Source organism: Mustela nigripes, chromosome 8, assembly GCF_022355385.1.
Source record: "Mustela nigripes isolate SB6536 chromosome 8, MUSNIG.SB6536, whole genome shotgun sequence".
Lineage (NCBI taxonomy): Eukaryota > Metazoa > Chordata > Mammalia > Carnivora > Mustelidae > Mustela > Mustela nigripes.
Window position 1 is genome coordinate 21,196,614 of NC_081564.1, and position 20,705 is coordinate 21,217,318.

At 38.8% G+C, this 20,705-nt stretch overlaps 1 protein-coding gene across 2 annotated transcripts in view; it reads right to left on the reverse strand.

Moving 5' to 3' along the window:
- The window catches only part of TTC28 (tetratricopeptide repeat domain 28), a 637,573-nt gene that overhangs the window by 589,259 nt on the left and 27,609 nt on the right, over positions 1-20,705 (reverse strand). For both annotated transcript variants that reach the window (XM_059408718.1, XM_059408717.1), the window contains exon 2: positions 5,379-5,657. In XM_059408718.1, coding sequence (XP_059264701.1) covers positions 5,379-5,657 — 279 coding nt within the window. The remainder of the gene's footprint in view (positions 1-5,378; positions 5,658-20,705) is intronic.

Below are 20,705 nucleotides of genomic sequence, written 5' to 3' on the forward strand. Positions count from 1 at the left end.
AATGTTATTAACAACTTGATACCAATAACCTTACAACCCAAATTAAATGTAAAAATTTACTGAAAGAGGGGTGCCTGGGTGGCTCAGTGGGTTAGGCCTCTGCCTTCAGCTCAGGTAATGACCTCAGGGTCCTGTGATCAAGCCCTACATCGGGTTCTCTGCTCAGCAGCAAGCTTACTTCCCACTCTCTACCTACTTGTGATATTTGTCTGTCAAATAAATAAATAAAATCTTTAAAAATTAAAAAAAGTGTACTGAAAAAAACAAAATACCAAACTAATCTAATTAGAATTAGAAAATTTGAATGGTCTTCTATCAATCAAAGAAATTGAATTCATAATTAAAACTTTTCCACAAAGAAAAATCCATGTGAAGATGGTTGCTTGGTGAATTCTACCAAATACTTAAGGAAGAAACAATACCAATCCAACATAAACACTATTTTTTAAAAGAATTTATTTATTTGAGAGAGAGAGAATGAATGAGAGAGCGAGAGCACAAGCAAGGGAGGTGGGGCAGAGGGAGAAGGAGAAACAGATGCCTCTGCTGAGCAGGGAGCCCAATGCCAGGCATCCCAGGACTGTGGGATTATGACCTGAGCAGAAGGCATACACTTAAGTAACTGAGCCACCCAAGTGCCCCCATCAACATAAACTCTCCTAGAAACTAAAAGAAGAGAGAAGACTTCACAACTCATTGTATATGGCCAGTATCACTCTGATACTAAAACCAGACAAAGTCATCACCAAAAATGAAAACACAGATCAATGTACTGCATAAAGATAGATGCAAAAACTCTTAACAATAGGGCACCTCAGTGGCTATAGACTAGCAATGAGAAAATAGAAAATAAAAAGTTTTAAATCAATTTATAATAGCATCAGAAAGCAAAATACTTACAGGGCACCTGGGTGACTGAGTAGTTTAACCATCTAACTCTTGGTTTTGGCTCAGGTCATGAACTTGTGTCATGAGGTGGAGCGCTGTGTCAGTCCACTTATCCCTCTCCCTCCCTCTCTGTCCCTTCCCTTCTACCCTTCCACCACTGTAGGCACATACATGCATAAGCACGTACTCTCTAAAATAAGTAAATAAAATCTGTTTTTAAAGCAAAATACTTAGGAATAAATTGTTTTAATTGTACAAGAAGTGAATGCTGAAAACTATAAAAATTTGCAAAAGAAAATGAAAAAGGACAAAGTAAATGGAGAGATATACCATGTTCATGGATTAGAAGACTGAGCAATGTTACAATGGCAATTGTCAAAAAAAATTTTTTTTTATTTTAAAAATTAAAAAAATTAAAAATAAAAACAAAAAAATGGCAATCCTCTCAAAATTGTTCTAAAAGTTCAATGCAATCACATTAATTTCCCAATAGGCTTTTTGAAGAAATTGATAAGCTGATTTCATAACTTATATTAAAATACAGAGAGAATAACAAAAACAACCTAGAAAAAGAAAAACAAAGATGGAAGACTCATAACACGTGATATAAAGACATACAATAGCTACAGTAATCAAGGCTATGGTTAGGCCATAGGACAGATAAATAGGACAATGGAACGAAATAGAGACCAATTATACCCCCATACTTTTATGATCAAATGGTTTGCGGCAAAGGTACCAAAGATAATTCAATGGGGAAAGGATAGTCTTTTCAAAAAATGTTGCTGGAACATGGTTATCTATACTGAAAAAAAAAAAAATAATAATAGGGGCGCCTGGGTGGCTCAGTGGTTTAAGTCGCTGCCTTCGGCTCAGGTCATGATCTCAGGGTGCTGGGATCGAGTCCCGCATAGGGCTCTCTGCTCAGTGGGGAGCCTGCTTCCCTCTGTCTCTCTCTGTCTGCCTCTCCATCTACTTGTGATTTCTCTCTGTCAAATAAATAAATAAATAAATAAAATCTTAAAAAATAATAATAAGTCTTCACCTCTATCTCATACCATACCCTGAATGAATCATAGACCTAAGGACAAAAAAACTAAAAATTCTAGAAGAAAAACTAAGAAAAACTTTATAACCCTGAGTAAGATCAATATTTCTTAAACAGGACACAAAAAGAATGAAAATAAACAGACAACAGCCAAGAGACAGGGTTAAGTATCATAATTTAGTACTAAGACTGGGCTTATTCTTTTTGGGAGTCTGTCACAGTGCTTTGTTCATACCTCTTTTGCAGCCCATATCAAACCAAAATCATTTTTTATTCAGCCAAAGTAGACATAAATCAAAGACTCTCTACCATCTCTGGAGTCCTTGGATATATACATTAAAAAACTGGAATTTAGGGGCACCTAGGTGGCTCAGTGAGTTAAAGCCTCTGCCTTTGGCTCAGGTCATGATCCCCAGGTCCTGGGATAGAGCCCCACATCGGGCTCTCTGCTCAGCAGGGAGCCTGCTTCCTCCTCTCTCTGACTGCCTCTCTGCCTACTTGTGATCTCTGTCTGTCAAATAAATAAATAAAATCTTTAAAAAAAAAAACTGGAATTTATGTTTTCCCTCATCAAACTAGGTAATACATTTCAGAGAAATACTTCAGGAAGGCAAAAGAATTATACTGAAAATTTTAAAAGTCAAAAGAAAAAGAAAAATGAAACGATAAAATTTCAAGACATATCTTTAGGACAAAAGAGTACAAGTGAACCTTCTTTTACACAGTGAATATACTCCTAGAAAAATAAGTATAAAATCACGATTTTTTTTAAGATTTTTTTTTTTTAATTTAACAGACAGAGATCATAAGTAAGCAGAGAGGCAGGCAGAGAGAGAGAGGAGGAAACAGGCTCTCTGCTCAGCCTGTAGGCCTCAATCCCAGGACCCTGAGATCATGACCTGAGCTGAAGGCAGAGGCTTTAACCCACTGAGCCACCCAGGAGCCCCTAAAATCAAGATTTTTTGAAATGAAAAAAAATTTATGTAGCAATGGAAATTTCTTTATAAATTGATTTTATTATGAATCACATTGTTATGAAAGCCTGTTTATAATCTCAATAATAAAAACTAATTTATATTTTATATAATTCTAGATATCCCAAAGTTAAGTTTGCTTGAAGTCAAATATGGAGCTAAAATATTAATGCAACTGTAAATATACAACAACTTCACTTATAAAAGAAAAAAAAACAGAGACTTAAACTTGATAGAAGTTACTTTAAAAGGCTGATTTCTCATCTATAATAATAAAAGTGCACCTTTTAAAGCCAATTTTTTGTGTGTTAAGTCACAAGAAGTTGACAAAAGAAAGAGGAATGACAGAAAAAGGAAAAAGATAAAAGTCCAAAAGTGTTCACAAATAGGGAGTGCCTGGGTGGCAGTTGGTTAAGTGTCAAACTCTTGGTTTCAGCTCAGGTCGTGACCTCAGAGTCATGGGATCAAGGCCCACATCAGGAGTCTGCTTAAATTCTATCCCTTGGGGCGCCTGGGTGCCTCAGTCATTAGGCATCTAATCATCATTAGGCTCAGGTCATGATCCCAGAGTCCTGGGCTCAAGCCCCACATCAAGCCCCGAATGGAGCTCCCTGCTCAGCGGGGAGCCTGCTTCTCCCTCTCCCACTCCCTCTGCTGTGTTCCTTCTCTTGCTACCTGTCAAATAAATAAATAAAACCTTAAAAAAAAAAAAAAAAAAGGGTGGGCACCTGGGTGGCTCAGTGTGTTAAGCCTCTGCCTTCAGCTCATGTCATGATCTCAGAGTCCTGTGATTAAGCCCCGCATCAGGCTCTCTGCTCGGCGGAGAGCCTGCATCCCCCTCTCTCTCTGCCTGCCTCTCTGCCTACTCGTGATTTCTCTCTCTGTCGAATAAATAAATAAAATCTTAAAAAAAAAAAAAAAAGGCTTCTATTCCTCTGCCTCTCCCCACTGTTGTCACTCACTCTATCTAAAATAAATATTTTTTATTAAGTGTTCACAAATCTAAGAAGAACATAAAATAAGTAGATCCAGAAAAGGAAGGAACGGAGATACTTAATTTGAAAATTAAGCTATTTAACAGGCTCATTGCATCAACAAAGGCTTTATTTTATTTTATTTTTTTAAAGAGAGAGATAGTGAGAGAGAATATGAGAGGGGAGAAGGTCAGAGGGAGAAGCAGACTCCTTGCAGAACTGGAAGCCTGAAGTGGGACTTGATCCCTGGACTCCAGGATCATGACCTGAGCTGAAGACAGTTGCTCAACCAACTGAACCACCCAGGCACCCTCAACACAGGGTTTAAAAGAAAAAGGAAGAGAAAGAGAAGAAACAAGCCAAGCCTTGCTAGAATAATTTACTAATCTATACCCTTAATAAAAATGTCACAATCATAGCTATTATCCACCAAACATCTATTATGAACAAGTAACAAAATATCTCTGACTCTCAAGTAGCCTTACAAGTAAAGTATTATTAGTCTATTGTTTGTAACCCTAGAGAGGTTAAGAAATTTACCAAAAGCCATACTGTCATTAACAAAAGAGAAGGAATTCGAACCTGGGTCTGTCCTTTGGTAATGGCATTCTAACTTCCAAATTGTCATATAACAAATTTTTTAAAACAGATTTTGTTTAATCTACAATAATTATAGAACTTCTTTAGGGAATTACAAAATACTAAACAATTCATGAGGCAGCAGCAACACTGGAAATTCCTCTGAATGAAGCCAAAAGTAACCACCAGAGTTTAAGTATAAGTTAATATAACTATGATATTAATAAGAGAGTAAGGATATTTTTTAAATCTCTAGCAAATATCCATTAACTTTTGTTAACATAATAGAAAGCCAAGAATGGGATCAAATGCTTTTATGATTCAATAAAAAAAAAAATCTCAAACATTTTAGTACATCTTAAGAAATCTAAAACAGACTGGGGGTTAGATGGTGAATAGGCACACTGAAAACAAAGCATGTACAAAACAAAGATAATTCAAACCTTAAACTGTTCAAGGAAACATAGATAATTAAAATGATATATTAAAAAAAAAGTTTCTCTGATTAAATACCACCTATCAGTTGGTAATGCCCCAAAATACCAGCAGTCATTGACAGGGAATAATAAAATTAATTATTTTAAGTTGAAAGAAACAAACCATCTCCATCTGAAACATCTGTGCAAAAAGAAGATGTCAAAACCTATACAAATGATTTAAATGTATCCTATCAAGGAGCTAAGTGAAAAAGATGTTAAATTTCAAACATATAGAATTAAACTTGAACATGGACAGCACAGTTCCCAAGCATTAAAAAGGGAAGCCATTCACTTGTGTACAGCTCAATGAGGCCATTCTACACTTTGCAGATATACAGACTATTAAAAGATTAATAACTGCAAATTCAATAAAATGTTACATTAAAATAAGAAATCAGCACAAAAAAGATTCTGCAAAAGTAAATGAAATTTCTACCTTTGGCCATTTGGGATTGAGAAGTCGAGCTTTGATTGCATCATCCAGTGCCTTGTCATACTGCTGGATTTTCATATAGGCTGCAGATCTATTGCTGTATAAGATGCAGTTCTGAGGGTCAACAGCCAAGGCTTCATTGTACAGAACAATAGCTGTGTGAAAATCTCCGTCATGACAGGCCTGGTTACTCTGACGAACCTTCTCAACAAATTCAGCTTTGCTCAACACTGGTCCATCAGGACTTCTCCGACCAATAGTCTTAGCACCAAAGAGAGGAATCTACAAACAAAGAAACTTTGTCAGATAATCCAGAGAGTATCCTCCTCTGAACTTCAAGAGAACAGGGACATTCTTCACGGTCTGCTTTACATGGAAAACTTTGGTACCCTGAAAGACCATAAACTTTCCAAGAAGCAGCCAACATAGTACCTTGGATACGTACTTATCTATATGCATATGTTTTTATATATACATATGGTTATAAACATATATATTTAATTTTTTTTGATAGCGTGAATGAATGCAAAAGAAAACTCTGGCTTTCCCTTGGCAATTTACAGTTAATACTAAGGGAAGACAACTAACTAGCTCAGTCAGTAGAGCATGAGACTCTTGATCTCAGTGTCCTGAGTTCGAGCCCCATATTGGGTGATTACATACATATGATTACATACATACATATGAAAAGTTTTATTAAGGGAAAGAATATAAATATAAGTCAAATAGAAAATATGATCTCAACCATATTAAGAGGGCTGCACTTAAAAAATGAAAGAAACAAGATTAAAATATTAACTATGCTAAGTTATCTCTGAATATAAAACTGTGGGTTATTTTTATTTTCTTAAAATTTTCTTGTATCCAAATGTTATGCAATGAGCCTAAGTTTTAAATTTTTTGTATCAAAGATTTTATTTATTTGGAAGACAGAGAGAGCACAAGGAGGGGGAGGGATAGAGAGAGGGAGAAGCAGACACCCTGCTGTGCAGGAAGGCTGATATAGCATTGGATCCCAGCACCCAGGAATCACGACCTGAGCTGAAGGCACACGCTTAACTGAGCCACCCAGGCGCCCTAGTTTTAAACTGCAAAAAAACAAAAACAACAAAAAAAAACCTTTTAAAACATCAATTTTAGAAGCACCTGGATAGTTCAGTCAGTTAAGCATTTGACTCTTTATCTCAGCTCAGGTCTTGATCTCAGGGTGATAAGTTCAAACCCTGCATTGGGTTCTGGGCTGGGCACGGTGGGCACGGAGTCTACTTTAAAACAAAACAAAAAAAAACACAAACTGTAATGTATCAAAGAATCTTCTCAGACTGGCAGATTTAGCAATTTGGCTGTTACCATGGAATTTCAAAGACAAATGCCAGTTTTGGGAAATCAAGAAGAAAAAAAAAATCTGCTGTAAACTGTATCTTGGCAATTTAAGACCTGTTTTTTATGTTGAATTTTTCCAAATCAAGTCACTTTCTATGACTTAGTAACAGTGACCTTAAAACCAAAAAGAGTGAATGAGTCAAATGTTACTCATTCTTAGGGGCGCCTGGGTGGCTCAGTGGGTTAAAGCCTCTGCTTTTGGCTCGGGTCATGATCCCAGCATTCTGGGATCGAGCACCGCATCGGGCTCTCTGCTCAGCGGGAAGCCTGCTTTCCTTCCTCTCTCTCTGCCTGCCTCTCTGCCTACTTGTGATCTCTGTCTGTTAATTAAATAAATAAAATCTTAAAAAAAAAAAGTTACTCATTTTTAAAACAGTAAAATGATGAAATGCATCAGGGTCCCAAGAAAAGAAACTTCAGAGAGCAGTATTCACACAGATTCTAATTCTAATGAGGCTTGTCATGAATAAAATGGAAACAAAAAGTGTGAAGTATAATTTGTCTCCCCATGTCTTTAAGACTAAATCCACTTCCTCCATTCAAAAGAGAAGAGATCTCATAATGTAATACACCAATACTTAGAAAAATAATGGACTCCCATAGAGATATATGTTATAAAAAGGACAAATTCCACAGAAAGGAGGGAAGAAAGGCAGAGCTGATCTCCTACATAAGCCACCATTATTTTTCCTGTTTACAGGGATATCACATCCTAGACTCTGAGGATAGTTTGAAACATTAAAATATCCTAGAAATTTCAAATATCAGTGTCCAGTTCTTTTTATTATTATTGTTCGTTTTTAAAAGAGAGAGCACAATGGGACGCCTGGGTGGCTCAGTTGGTTAAGCAGATGCCTTCGGCTCGGGTCATGATCCCAGCGTCCTGGGATCGAGTCCCACATCGGGCTCCTTGCTCAGCAGGGAGCCTGCTTCTCCCTCAGCCTCTGCCTGCCATTCTGTCTGCCTGTGCTCGCTCTCTCTCCCTCTCTCTCTGAAGAATAAATAAAATCTTTAAAAAAAAAAAAAAAAAAGAGAGAGAGCACAAGCAGGGGAGCAGCAGGCAGAGGGAGAAGGAGAAGTAGACAGGAGTGCAACACTGAGTCCCAGGACTCAGAGAACATGACCTGAGCCGAACGCAGACACCCAACGATCTGAGTCACCCAAGTACCCATCAGTGTCCTTATGTTCCTCAACTTCCTGATACTCAAAGTGGTTAACTAAAAATGTATTGTAATTAGTTTGTTGTTGTTTTGAACTATGATCATGAAACATACTGCCTGAAAATGAATGGACTAGTGCAACATTTGGCAAGTAATAAGGATTTTCCTAAAGAATCTTGATTTTTAATTATTTTACCTACATCATTAAGCCAAAGTATGAGATACTATGTACAAAACTGATTCCATTTTGAAAAATATACTCATCATGACTCCAAATACAGGCAGTACTAGCCAAAAGTTACAGAAACCAATCTTGTATTGGAAAACTCAAGGGTATGACATAAAAATACATATAACAGCCTTAAAAAGTAAAATGGTTAGATTCAAATGTAACCTAAAAGCAAAAAGACACGCTCCTACTATTACAGCATTTCCTGCTTGTCAGAGTAATAAATTTTGGTTCAGTGCCAATATAGATAAGAATCAAATTTAAAAAAGAAGGGTCCTGGGGTGCCTGGGTGACTCAGTTAAGCATTTGACTTCAGCTCAGTTCATGATCTCAGGATCCTGGAATGGAGCCCCCCTCGCAGGGAGTCTGCTTCTCCCTCTCCCTCTGCCCTTCCCCTATCCGCCCCCAACTCATGCTCTCGATAGACAGAGAGATAGATAGATAGATGGTCCTGCATTCTATTATCTCCATATACAGTAACACTTCCCAAAATATGTTCCTCCAAGACCTCTTAGGTCCTCAAAATACTTGGATAAACAAAGTTAAATGAGTTTCTGCTTTAGTGGAAGAGCTCTCAGAGCTTTTATTTTGTACACTGTGAATCTAAGAGGGGAGAAACCATACATACAAGATCAGGGGGTCTTTTTGGTAGAGTATCTTGACAGACAAGAAACTGCTTAAAACTCTGATATGAACTGGGCCACTTAGCTGCTCAGTCAGCAGAGCATGCAAAACTCTTGATCTCAGGATCATGAGTTCAAGCCCCATGTTGGGCATAGAGCTTACTTTAAAAGGGGGGAGGGGTGGCCTGGGTGACTCAGTTGAGGAAGCATCTGACTTCAACTCGGGTCATAATCCCAGGGTCCTGGGATCAAGTCCCATGTCAGGCTCCCTGCTCAAGCGGGAGTCTGCTTCTCCCTCTTCCCTACTTATTCTCTTTCTCTCTCAAATAAATAAATAAAATCTTAAAAAAAAAAGACAAACTCTCTGATGTAAACTATTAAATAAAGTCTCTAACAGCTAAGTAAAACACCATGGAAAAGTCCTAGTACAGAAAGATTATAAATACTAGAGAATTCTAACATCATCATCACCACCAAGTGCACATAAATTTAAAAGAAAAAAGCACTCCAGTAAGTGTTCAGAAGCTTCTAATTTGTCAAAATACGCCTGTTCCTACTAAGCTCGGTACAATGTGGTCCTTAGGAGGCTAATAAATAGCATTTTGTGTAGTTAAAAAAAGGAATATAATTTACCTAGTCCCTGTATATCTTCTCAGCTACTGATAAAACTCGGCATAACAGAGAAAACAAAAGAATCTTGCATGTATTTTTCAGATTATATATATATATAGTACTTGGAATAACTGGACATATTAAATTCAGGAATTATTGGAATGAATAGTTCTACCTACAGAGATTTTTTAAAATACAATGAAATTTGGAATCACTACTTTGCCTATGATATTCTTTCTTTCCTCATATATTTCACATATTTACAGTTTATGGATGTCAATATATATTAACATCATTGATATTTTTCTCTGACTTCTGACAAACTCATCTTGAAATGGTAGTGGCAATAACATACAGATGAAATAGGCTCAAAATATTCAGCCATATACAATTACCAAACCATAATTTTTCCAGACCAGTTATAAATTTTGATTATTCAAATGATAGAGAAATACTTTTTATCCTTTATATTAAAAACTTGTATGTGAATCAAAGAATCAAATGTTTATTAAATAATGAAATTACTAAAATGAAACACAGAAGAATTTTTCATCATATAAACTGAGGAAGTCCTTTCTAAGTACAACACAAACCCTAAAGACATAAAGATAAATTTGACAACATAAAAATTTTAAATATCTACACAGAAAAAATAGATTTAAAAAAGGGGAAAAGATGAACTGACAAATCAGTTTTAAAAACTCTTTGCAACACATAATAACAGGATAATTTTCTTACTATATAAAAATCTACAAATAAATAAGAAAAAAACAATCCAATAGACATAGAACAGTGCGCAAGAGATATGCACACACAGGTCATAAGAAAGGAAATCCAGGGGCGCCTGGGTGGCTCAGTCATTGGGCATCTGCCTTTGGCTCAGGTCATGATCCCAGAGTCCTAGGATCAAGCCCCACATCGGGCTCCCTGCTTATCCCTCTCCCACTCCCCCTACTTATATTCCCTCTCTCAGTCTCTCTGTGTCAAATAAATAAAATCTTTAAATTTTTTATTTAAAAAAAGGAAATCCATTTGGCTTTTAAGCATATTTTTTTAAAGATTTTATTTATTTATTTGACAGACAGATTACAAGTAGGCAGAGAGGCAAGCAGAGAGAGAGGAAAGGAAGCAGGCTCCCTGCTGAGCAGAAAGCCGGATGCTGGGCTCCATCCCAGGACACTGGGATCATGACCTGAGCCGAAAGCAGAGGCTTTAACCCACTGAGCCACCCAGGCACCCCTTAAGCATATTTTTTAATGTGTGACTTCAGTTTGTTGTTGTTGTTTTTTTTTTTTTTCAAGTAAAATCTATGCCCAACATGGGGCTTGAACTCACAAGCCTGAGAGCAAGAGCTGCAGCTCTACACACTGAGCCAGCCAGGTGCCCTATAACTTTAGTTATTTTGAAAAAAAATTAAACCATAAGATATTATTTTTCTTCTCTCATACTAATGGAAAAAAATTATCATAGTAAGATAAATGTAATTTATAGTAAGGGGATAAGGAAAAAGTTACATTCATACATTTTTGATGGAACTAGAAAATGATATTTCTATATAGAACAACTAAGGAATAACTGCAAAAATGTAAAAGGTACATATCCTTTGAATTCTAGAAATTTTCCCACTTCAGGTAAATTATAGATACACTTCCGATGTAAACAAAGTCTCATATACAAGAATATTCATAACATCATCATTTGTATTAACATGAGGTTAGAAATAATCAAATGTCAGACAACAGGAAAACAGATCAATTAATTTTCATAGACCAATATAATCGACACTACAAATCCAGCCAAAAGAATGAGGCAGATTTTATATACTGATATGGAAAGATAGAAAAAATCAAGTTGTAGAAGAGATATAGAGTATGTTACCTTCCACTGAAAAAGGGGAAAGGAAATAACGCATACATGTACACACACTTACATGCTTAAATGTATTTATATAGATTACTTATGACAGAAACAATACATAAACCAGTAGAATAACTGCCTCAAAAGAGAGTTGTTTGAAAATTGGAAGGTAGGAGCAGGAAAGTAACCTACATTTCCATTTTGTACTGATATTTTACTATATGCGTATATTCCCTATTTTTTTCAAAATATGAACAAAAAAACTATGAAAACAGAGCATACCTTACTTTTATGTATCAGGGCACACATACACAGTTGTAGAATCTGTTCACCTTTTTTTTTTTTTTTTTTTTTTTTTTAGATTTTATTTAGGGACGCCTGGGTGGCTCAGTTCCTTTAGCGGCTGCCTTCTGCTCAGGTGGTGATCCCAGGACCCTGGGATCCCACCTCCGGCTCCTGGCTCAGCAGAGAGCTTGCCTCTCCCTCCCAGTCTGCCTGCTGCTCTCCCTGCTTGTACTCTCCCTCTCTGTTAACTGAAAAAATAAAACCTTAAAAATTTTCTTAAAAAGAAAAAAGGTATTTATTTGTCAGAGAGAGAGAGACAGAGAGCACAAGCAGGGGGAGTAGCAGGCAAAGGAAAAAGCAAACTCCCCACTGAACAAGGAGCCCGGTGGGGGGCTCAATTCCAGGACCCTGGGATTGATGACCTGAACTGAAGGCATTCACTTAAGGGACTAAGCCACCTAGGGGTCCCAAATCTCTTCACTTTCTAAGTGTGCCTGGCTGAGAAGACAAAAGGGAGATAACAAGCCAACCTTTGTACCCTGGCCCAGAGCTACATAGCCTAGAGGAAGGGGACTACCACTTTCTAAACTTTTTTTTTTGAGAGAGAGCAAGAGAACACATGCAGGGTGAGAGGCAGAGGAAGAAGCAGACTCTCTGCTGAGCAGGGATCCTGAGGTGGATCTCCACCCCAGGACTCCTGAACTGCAAGATCACCACCGGAGCCCATAGCAGACAGAAGACCGAGTCACCCAGTCGCCCTGGGGCTACCACTTCCTAAACCTTACAAAGTCACTCTCCATTCACCAAGCTATTCTTATACCTAGAGAGTAGGACCATTTTTTAATTTACATAAACGTCCCATAGGCCTAAGCAGAGGGCATACATAAGTTGTGTATTTTAAAAACAAAATAGATAATGGGGTGCCTGGGTGGCTCAGTCAGTTGAACATCTGACTCCTGATTTCGGCTCAGGTTGTGAAATCTGGGACAGGAGATCAAGCCCTACACTGGGCTCTGTGCTCCACTCAGAGTCTGTTTGAGGTACTCTCCCTCTGCCCCTACCCCTGCTCAGGTTCTCTCTCTCTCTCTCTCTCTCAAATAACTAAGTAAAATCTTAATAAAAATTTTTTAAAAGACAGGACAAAATTTCACAGGAAAATTGGCCATATAATAAATAATTCAATGTATACTCCAAAACTAAACTATATATCACTTCAAATTAACAACTTTGTAGATGGGTTTATGAAATGCGACATAACAAATGGCAGGATTAATAAACTGGAGGAAAAGTCCATAGAAATTACCCAAAATAAAATATACTAGGGGGCACCTGGGTGGTTCAGTGGGTTAAGTCTCTGCCTTTGGCTCAGGTCATGATCTCGGGGTCCTGGGATAGAGCCCTGCATCAGGCTCTCTGCTCAGCAGGGAGCCTGCTTCCCTCCCCATACCCACCGCCTGCCTCTCTGCCTACTTGAGATCTCTGTCTACCAAATAAATAAATAAAATCTTAAAAAAAAAATTAAATATACCCAAAAAGAAAGTGTTGAGGGAAGAAAGAAGGTATATAAGAGACACAATAAGAAACATGCCCAAGAAGTCTAACACACATATAATTGAAATTCCAGAAGAAAGAGAAGAAAGTAGAAGCAGTATTTGAATACCCCGTGACTAAGAATTTTTTAAAACTGATATCAACTCATAGAATATTGAACCAACTGCTTTAAGAACTTCATCAAAAAAAAAAAAAAAAAAAAAAGGGGGCACCTGGGTGGCTCAGTGGGTTAAAGCCTCTGCCTTCGACTCGGGTCGTGATCCCAGAGTTCTGGGATCGAGCCCCACATCAGGCTCTCTGTTTGGCAGGGAGCCTGCTTCCTGCTCTCTCTCTCTCTCTCTGCCTGCCTCTCCACCTACTTGTGATTTCTGTCAAAAAAAAAAAAAAAGAACTTCATCCAACCCCACAATATCACAAAATAAACTAGACCTACACACATCACAAACTCCTAACAACCAAAAACAAAGAGAAAATGTTAAAACAGTGGAGGGGGGAAAGACATATTAATTATCCTCAACGCTTTAAGCTTAACACAAATGATAAAAGATGAAATAGCAGCTAACCAAAATTCTATACCCAGAGAAAATACTATTCAAAAATGAACTCAAAACAGGAACCAGCATACATTGCTGGTAGAATTTTAAATGGTAAAGTTGTGGCAAACAGGTTTGGCACATCCTCCAAAGTTAAACACAGAGTTATCACATGACCCAATACTTCCACTCCTAAGCATCTACCCAAATGAACTGAAAATGTGTGTCCACACAACAACTTGCACACAAATGTTAATAACAGCATTATTTATAAAAGCCATAAAATGGAAACCACCCAAATGTCTACCAACTGATGAATGAATACACAAAATGTGGCATCGCCAAAAATGGAACAAGAAAAAAGGAATAATATATTGATGTACATAAGAACATGGATGAATCTTTAAAACACTATGTTAAGGGAAAGAAGCCAGACACAAAAGGCCACATCTTGTAGGATTTCATTTATGTTAAATATCCATAAAAATCACACCCATTGAGATAGAAAGCAAAAAGTGGTTGCTACAGTGTTAGAGGTAGGGAAAAATGGGTGACCCAATGAATATGGGACTTTGTTTGAAGGTGACAGAAATGTTCCAGAATTAATGCTGATGGTTATGAATTTACTTAAAAAAAAAAACAAAAAACACTGAATTATACACTTTTTTTTTCTTTTAAGATTTTATTTATTTAATTATTTGACAGAGAGACAGAGAGCACAAGTAGGCAGAGCGGCAGGCAGAGGGAGAGAGAGAAGCAGGCTCTCTGCTGAACAGGGAGCCTGATGCGCCTGAGGCGCCCCTGAATTATACACTTTTAAATGGTGAATTTTATGATATGTAAATTATATCTCAATTTTTAAAAGGGTATGTTAAATACTTGTACAAACAAACCAAAACAGAGAATTCATCAACAACAGGCCTAAACAAAAAGAAATACTAAAAGAAATATTGAAGGAAAATGATCTTAGATAGAAACATGGAAATGTAGTGAGAAAGGAATAATAATTACTATTCAACTACAATGACTTGTTGAAGTTTAAGATATGTGTATATAAAACACAAAATACAGGAGATAATAAATGAAGGTCTATTAATAAACATGTTTTATGTCATATTGAAAAAGTCAGCATGAGAAAACATACATTTCTAGAAATTATAAAAAGTATTTATAAGTTTGCCAATCCACAGAATGTTAATATAAGAGACAGTTAATAATTGTTTACTTCTCTATTTTCATTAAAAATTCAGGGCTTTGGGGTGCCTGGGTGGCTCAGTGGGTTAAAGCCTCTGCCTTCAGCTCAGGTCATGATCCCAGGGTTCTGGGATCGAGCCCCACATCAGGCTCTCTGCTCAGCAGGGAGCCTACTTCCTCCTCTCTCTCTGCCTGCCTCTCTGGCTACTTGTGATCTCTGTCTGTCAAATAAATAAATAAAATCTTTTTAAAAAAAAATTCAGGGCTTTTTTTGGAGAAAAGGAATCTTTTTTTTTTTTCTTTAAGATTTTATTTATTTATTTCAGAGAGAAGGTGAGGGAGCAAAAGTAGGAGGGAGGGGGAAGCAGACTCCCCGCTGAGCAGGGAGCGCAACAAAGGGCTCAATCCCAGGACCCCAAGATCATGACCTGAGCCAAACATAGACACTTAACCGAATGAGTCACCCAGGTGCCCCAAAAGGAATCTTTAGTAAAGAATTTCATGCATGGTCATGACTGGCTAAGATTAGAACAAATTTCATTAAGCAAATGAGCTTCAACATCAAAAGTAAGTAGCTGCAGGGGCGCCTGGGTGGCTCAGTAGGTTAAGGCCTCTGCCTTCGTCTGGGGTCATGGTCTCGGGTTGGGTCCTGGGATACAGCCCCACGTCGGGCTCTCTGCTCGGCAGGGAGACGGCTTCCCCCTCTCTCTCTGCCTGCCATTCTGTAGGCCTGTGCTCGCTCTCTCTCTGATAAATAAATAAAATATTTTAAAAAAAATTCTTAAAAAAAAAAGTAAGGGGCGCCTGGGTGGCTCAGTGGGTTAAGCCGCTGCCTTCGGCTCAGGTCATGATCTCGGAGTCCTGGGATCGAGTCCCGCGTCGGGCTCTCTGCTCAGCAGGGAGCCTGCTTCCTCCTCTCTGCCTGCCTCTCTGCCTGCTTGTGATCTCTCTCTGTCAAATAAATAAATAAAATCTTAAAAAAAAAAAAAAAAGTAAGTAGCTGCAAAATTAGAATTTGGTTTTCTCTCTGTTAAAAGGACAAAGTTTCTTGAACTACTGGTCTGCTTTTGATAAAAGAGTATCAAAGGTTTTTCTTTAACATAAACTTCCTAGATGGGGTGCCTGGGTGGCTCAGTGGGTTAAAGCCTCTGCCTTCAGCTCAGGTCATGATCTCAGAGTCCTGGGATCGAGCCCCACATTGGGCTCTCTGCACAGTGGGGAGCCTGCTTCCTCCTCTCTCTCTGCCTGCCTCTCTGCCTACTTGTGATCTCTCTCTGTCAAATAAATAAATAAAATTAAAACAAAGATTCTGTGTTTTGGCAAAATAATTTCCTCTGTTGACTTTATCAGGTATCTGATTACTTAAGAAAGCTGAATCGTCTCTATTAAAAGAGCTAAGGTTTTCGTTTTGGTTGGTTAGTTGTTTTTTTTGTGGTTTGTTTTTTTTTTTTTCGCATGCAAAATCTTTTATTGTCACTATGGTTAAATGGAAAACTGGGTGTTGTTTCATAATGACCTATTTCACCAAGTATTTTAGGACCTTTGATATTTTTGACAAACTTCTCCAAATCAAATCCTAAATGAAGTCATTTTAAGTTTGGGATTTTTCGGAGGGTCTCTGGAACATCTGAAAATATTTATTCTCTCTCCTTCTAAAAAAAAAAAAAAAAAAAGGAATGTTAGAGGCTCCTGGGTGATTCAGTCAGTTAAGTGTCAGATCCTTGATTTCAGCTTAGGTTAGAATTTCAGGGTGGTGAGATGAGGCCCCCACATGGAGCTCTACACTGAGGGCGGAGTCTGCCTGTCCCTCTCTCTCTAGCCTTCTTCACTCTCTCTTTCAAATAAATTAATTAAATCTTTAAAAAGGGAAACATTAAAATAATTAGGGCTATTTGATATTACATGAGAAGCATTATCAAATAAGAAGTAATCCTAAGCCTTCTTTGTATACATATACCTTAAAAGTATGCTAGAAATCGTATGAAACTTTTAGAAATCTGATATATAATGTTATCAGCCATAATTCCAGTTATTTTTAAATGTTGTGCATCACTGAAATAACCAACTTTCCTTGTCGAATCCCTTATGAACTCTCATCTGGTCTTTAACAATGGGCCTTTTAAATCTTTATCAGTAATTGTTTTACTCAGATGTTTTTGTAAGAGAGTTGCTGCAAAAGTGTTTCATCTTCAAGAAGATTCATGGAAAGGACTTTCACCAGTACAGGTTTCTGACAGTTTTTTTTTTTTTTTTTTTTTTAAAGATTTTATTTATTTACTTGACAGACAGAGACCACAAGTAAGCAGAGAGGCAGGCAGACAGAGAGGAGGAAGCAGGCTCCCTGCTGAGCAGAGAACCGGATGTGGGGCTCGATCCCAGGATGCTGGGATCATGACCCAAGCCGAAGGCAGAGGCTTTAACCCACTGAGCCACCCAGGCGCCCCTCTGACAGTTTTAAGATCACAAAACTGGGGGTGCCTGGGTGGCTCAGTGGGTTGGGCCTCTGCCTTCAGCTCAGGTCATAATCCCAGGGTCCTGCGATCGAGTCCCGCATGGGGCTCTCTGCTGGGCAGGGAGCCTGTTTCTTCCTCTCTCTCTTTCAGCCTGCCTCTCTGCCTACTTGTGATCTCTGTCTGTCAAATAAATAAATAAAATCTTTTAAAAAAAAATCACAAAACTGAACTGGATTCAAGCAAAACAAGTATTAACTACTTGGGACTGAATTAACTAAGGAGGAATATAATGATTTTTTATGACTTTTTGCCTGAAACATTGCTGTTTTGGTGTTTTCCCCCATATTTAAATTAACCTTTTCTTTTAAGCTACCTATGACTCACAATTTGGTAAAGTAAACCTTTGTAAACAAAGATAAAAAATTTATCTTTTTACTTTTTATCAATTTATCAATTTACTTTTTGTCCCTATCTGATCCCTCTAGAATTCAGAAGCTCTTGAGTATTTTCATATCAATATAGTTCTTTAGAAGGGTTCAATAAAAGTTTGTTATCCATATAACGGGACAAAAATTAAACTACAGCCAAGGCTTTGCCTGGAATGATACTGCAGATAAAATCTGATGGTGAGTCCTTGGCTTGGCTTCCTGGCCTCAGAAGCTTTTAAAAGTCCAACCTGAGATAAAAAGTTTCAGCAGAACAGCCTTAAAAAGAGCTTATATGGTCCATTACTATTCTTGCTCCACTTAAGTAACTAATCAGGTCATGAGTGATGAAACAAATTAATTTTACCATGATTATCTTCTATAAAAAATGGGGGTAACTATAGAGGGAAAAATTATGTTTGTGTACCTTTGTCTATATTAGCCTTGAATCCTGTCAACTGCCTTCGAGGTTTCGTTATATACCTGTAACTGAACTGGATCCTGAATTCTAGTTTCCTCAAATATCTGGCTACAGTTCTCCAAACAAACACTTCCAATTTCTTCCACCCTTCTAATTTAGACTCCCCAAGAACAAAGACTCCCCTTGAATATTCTTGGAAGGGTCTACAACCAGGTCTTCCTCACTATCCAGCTGGCAGCCAATCTTCAGAAACTTGAATCTTGGCTATATATCTCACAGCTGAATAAGACTCCACCTGACTTCTATCTTGTCCTATATACCAGCTGGAGTTGTCAAAATCAAACTAATGAAAAAGAGTAGAAGCTGACATCAAGGTAAACTGCTCCCAAAATGCCATATCAAAACCTCAAACTTTAAACATGAACCCCGGGGTGCCTGGGTGGCTCAGTGGGTTAAAGCCTCTGCCTTCGGCTCAGGTCATGATCCTGGAGTCCTGGGATCGAGCCCCGCATCGGGCTCTCTGCTCAGTGGGGAGCCTGCTTCCCCCTCTCTCTCTCCCTGCCTCTCTGCCTACTTGTGATCTCTGTCTGTCAAATAAATAAATAAAATCCTAAAAAGAAAAAAAATTTTTAAAATAAAAAATAAACATGAACCCCTCTCTTCTCTTTCCTTCATTCTAGCATTGGCTTGGAAAGATAACGCCACCATTTATGTCTCCCAGACCATTACTAATGGATTTTAAATGCTGAATTTTTCATCAAAAACTCTGATCTGCGGGTACCTAGGAGTTCAGTCAATTAAGCACCAGCCTTGGGCTCAGGTCATGGTTCCACGGTCCTGGAATCGAGGCCCCGGGTCAGGGTCCCTGTTCAGGGGAGAGCATGCTTCTCCCTCTTCCTAAACTGCTCCCCCTGCTTGTGCTCTCTCTGTCAGATAGATGAGTAAAATTTTTTAAAAAGCAAAACAAAAAACTCCGATCCATCCATGATGCTAGAAAACCCCTGGTCTGATTCCCTGTCTCTGGTTAACAACCCCAAACTTGGGTTGCCTCAGTTGAGCATCTGACTCTCGATCTCAGCTCAGGTCAAGATTTCATCAGTCAGGAGATCCAGCCCCAAATCAGCTCTGCCCTGGGCAGGGGGGCGGAGCGAGTGGCCGGGCTGCCTGGGATTCTTTCTCTCCCTCTCCAAAACAAAACACAACAACAAAAACCCAAACTTGGGGAACTCTGTGTCCATATTCTACACAAAGAAAGAGACATAGGCAAGGATAACCAGAAGTAACGCCTGTGTGGTCCACAGACCCTTAAAATTTTACTGGCCTCCATGGCTGTCACCTTTGCAGTACTGAGCCACAATTTCAAATGGGAATTACCAGGAGGCAGTCATGATTCAAGATTTGCTTCTTTTGGCAGGGCCCTACTTCCTTAGCCAACACCACCTGCTGTACCTGGATTAACACGCATGGGGAAGTTGAAATTCAGTTACATAGGATCACTGAGCAAGCCACGTGGCTTAAAAAGGTGACTCCTTCCGGGGCGCCTGGGTGGCTCAGTGGGTTAAAGCCTCTGTCTTCAGCTCAGGTCATGATCCCAGGGTCCTGGGATTGAGCCCCAGAGTCAGACTCTCTCCTCAGCAGGGAGCCTGCTTCCCCTCCTCTCTCTCTGCCTGCCTCTCTGCCTGCCTCTCTGCCTGCCTCTCTGCCTACTTGTGATCTCTGTCTGTCAAATAAGTAAATAAAATTTAGAAAAAAAAAAAAAAAAAAGGTGACTCCTTCCATGGGGTCTTCCTTTGACTTACCTGATTTTGATTGGTTTGGGTCTCAGGGACCATGGCTTAAAATAAACTCCAGACATTGGGAATTATCCTGTTTATCATAGTCATCAGAGTCTCCCAAGCATACTATATTCTCTCAGAGGCTTTAAATGCACGTTTGCTGACACTTACCACGAAGCAACTCTCTTAGGGAGAATGGAATATCAGTAAAGGAACAAAGAGAATGACCAACTTTTAAAAATATTAAACTGAAGTTGTGTCTTGTGAACATCACAGAAACTAAACAAAAAATGTCATTACCTATGAATACCACACAAGAGATTAACAAAAACTGCAAGAGTGACTTTAAAGCTTTTAATTTTTATCATGGGGCACCTGGGTGGCTCAGTTGGTTAATCGTCTGCCTTCAGCACAGGTCATGATCCCAAGGTCCTGGGATGGAGTCCTGCATGGGGCTCCCTGCTCAGTGTTGGGCTGGCAGGAAGGGCTACTAAAGATGGCGAAAGTTCCCGCCACAAGACCTGAGCTCAGACAGGAGAACAAAGGCCCAAGCAGGAATCTGAGACCCCCGCCCCGGGCTCCTGTGGACCAATGGGATCCCGATGAGCAGGCGGGATATCCAAATAAGGGAAACTTCCAAAAGACCCCTGAGCTTCCTCCGAGACCCCTTAAAAGCCCCCTCCTCCCTGCCTTGGGTGCGACTTCCGCCACTCTGCTTTCAAGAGTGGCGGAACCTCGCCCGAGGGTGCCCACCTCCTCCCGGCGCAACTTTCCTGGCTCCCCTTCTCCTGAGCCCTGAAACTTCGCCGGAGAGCGTTTTTAATAAATC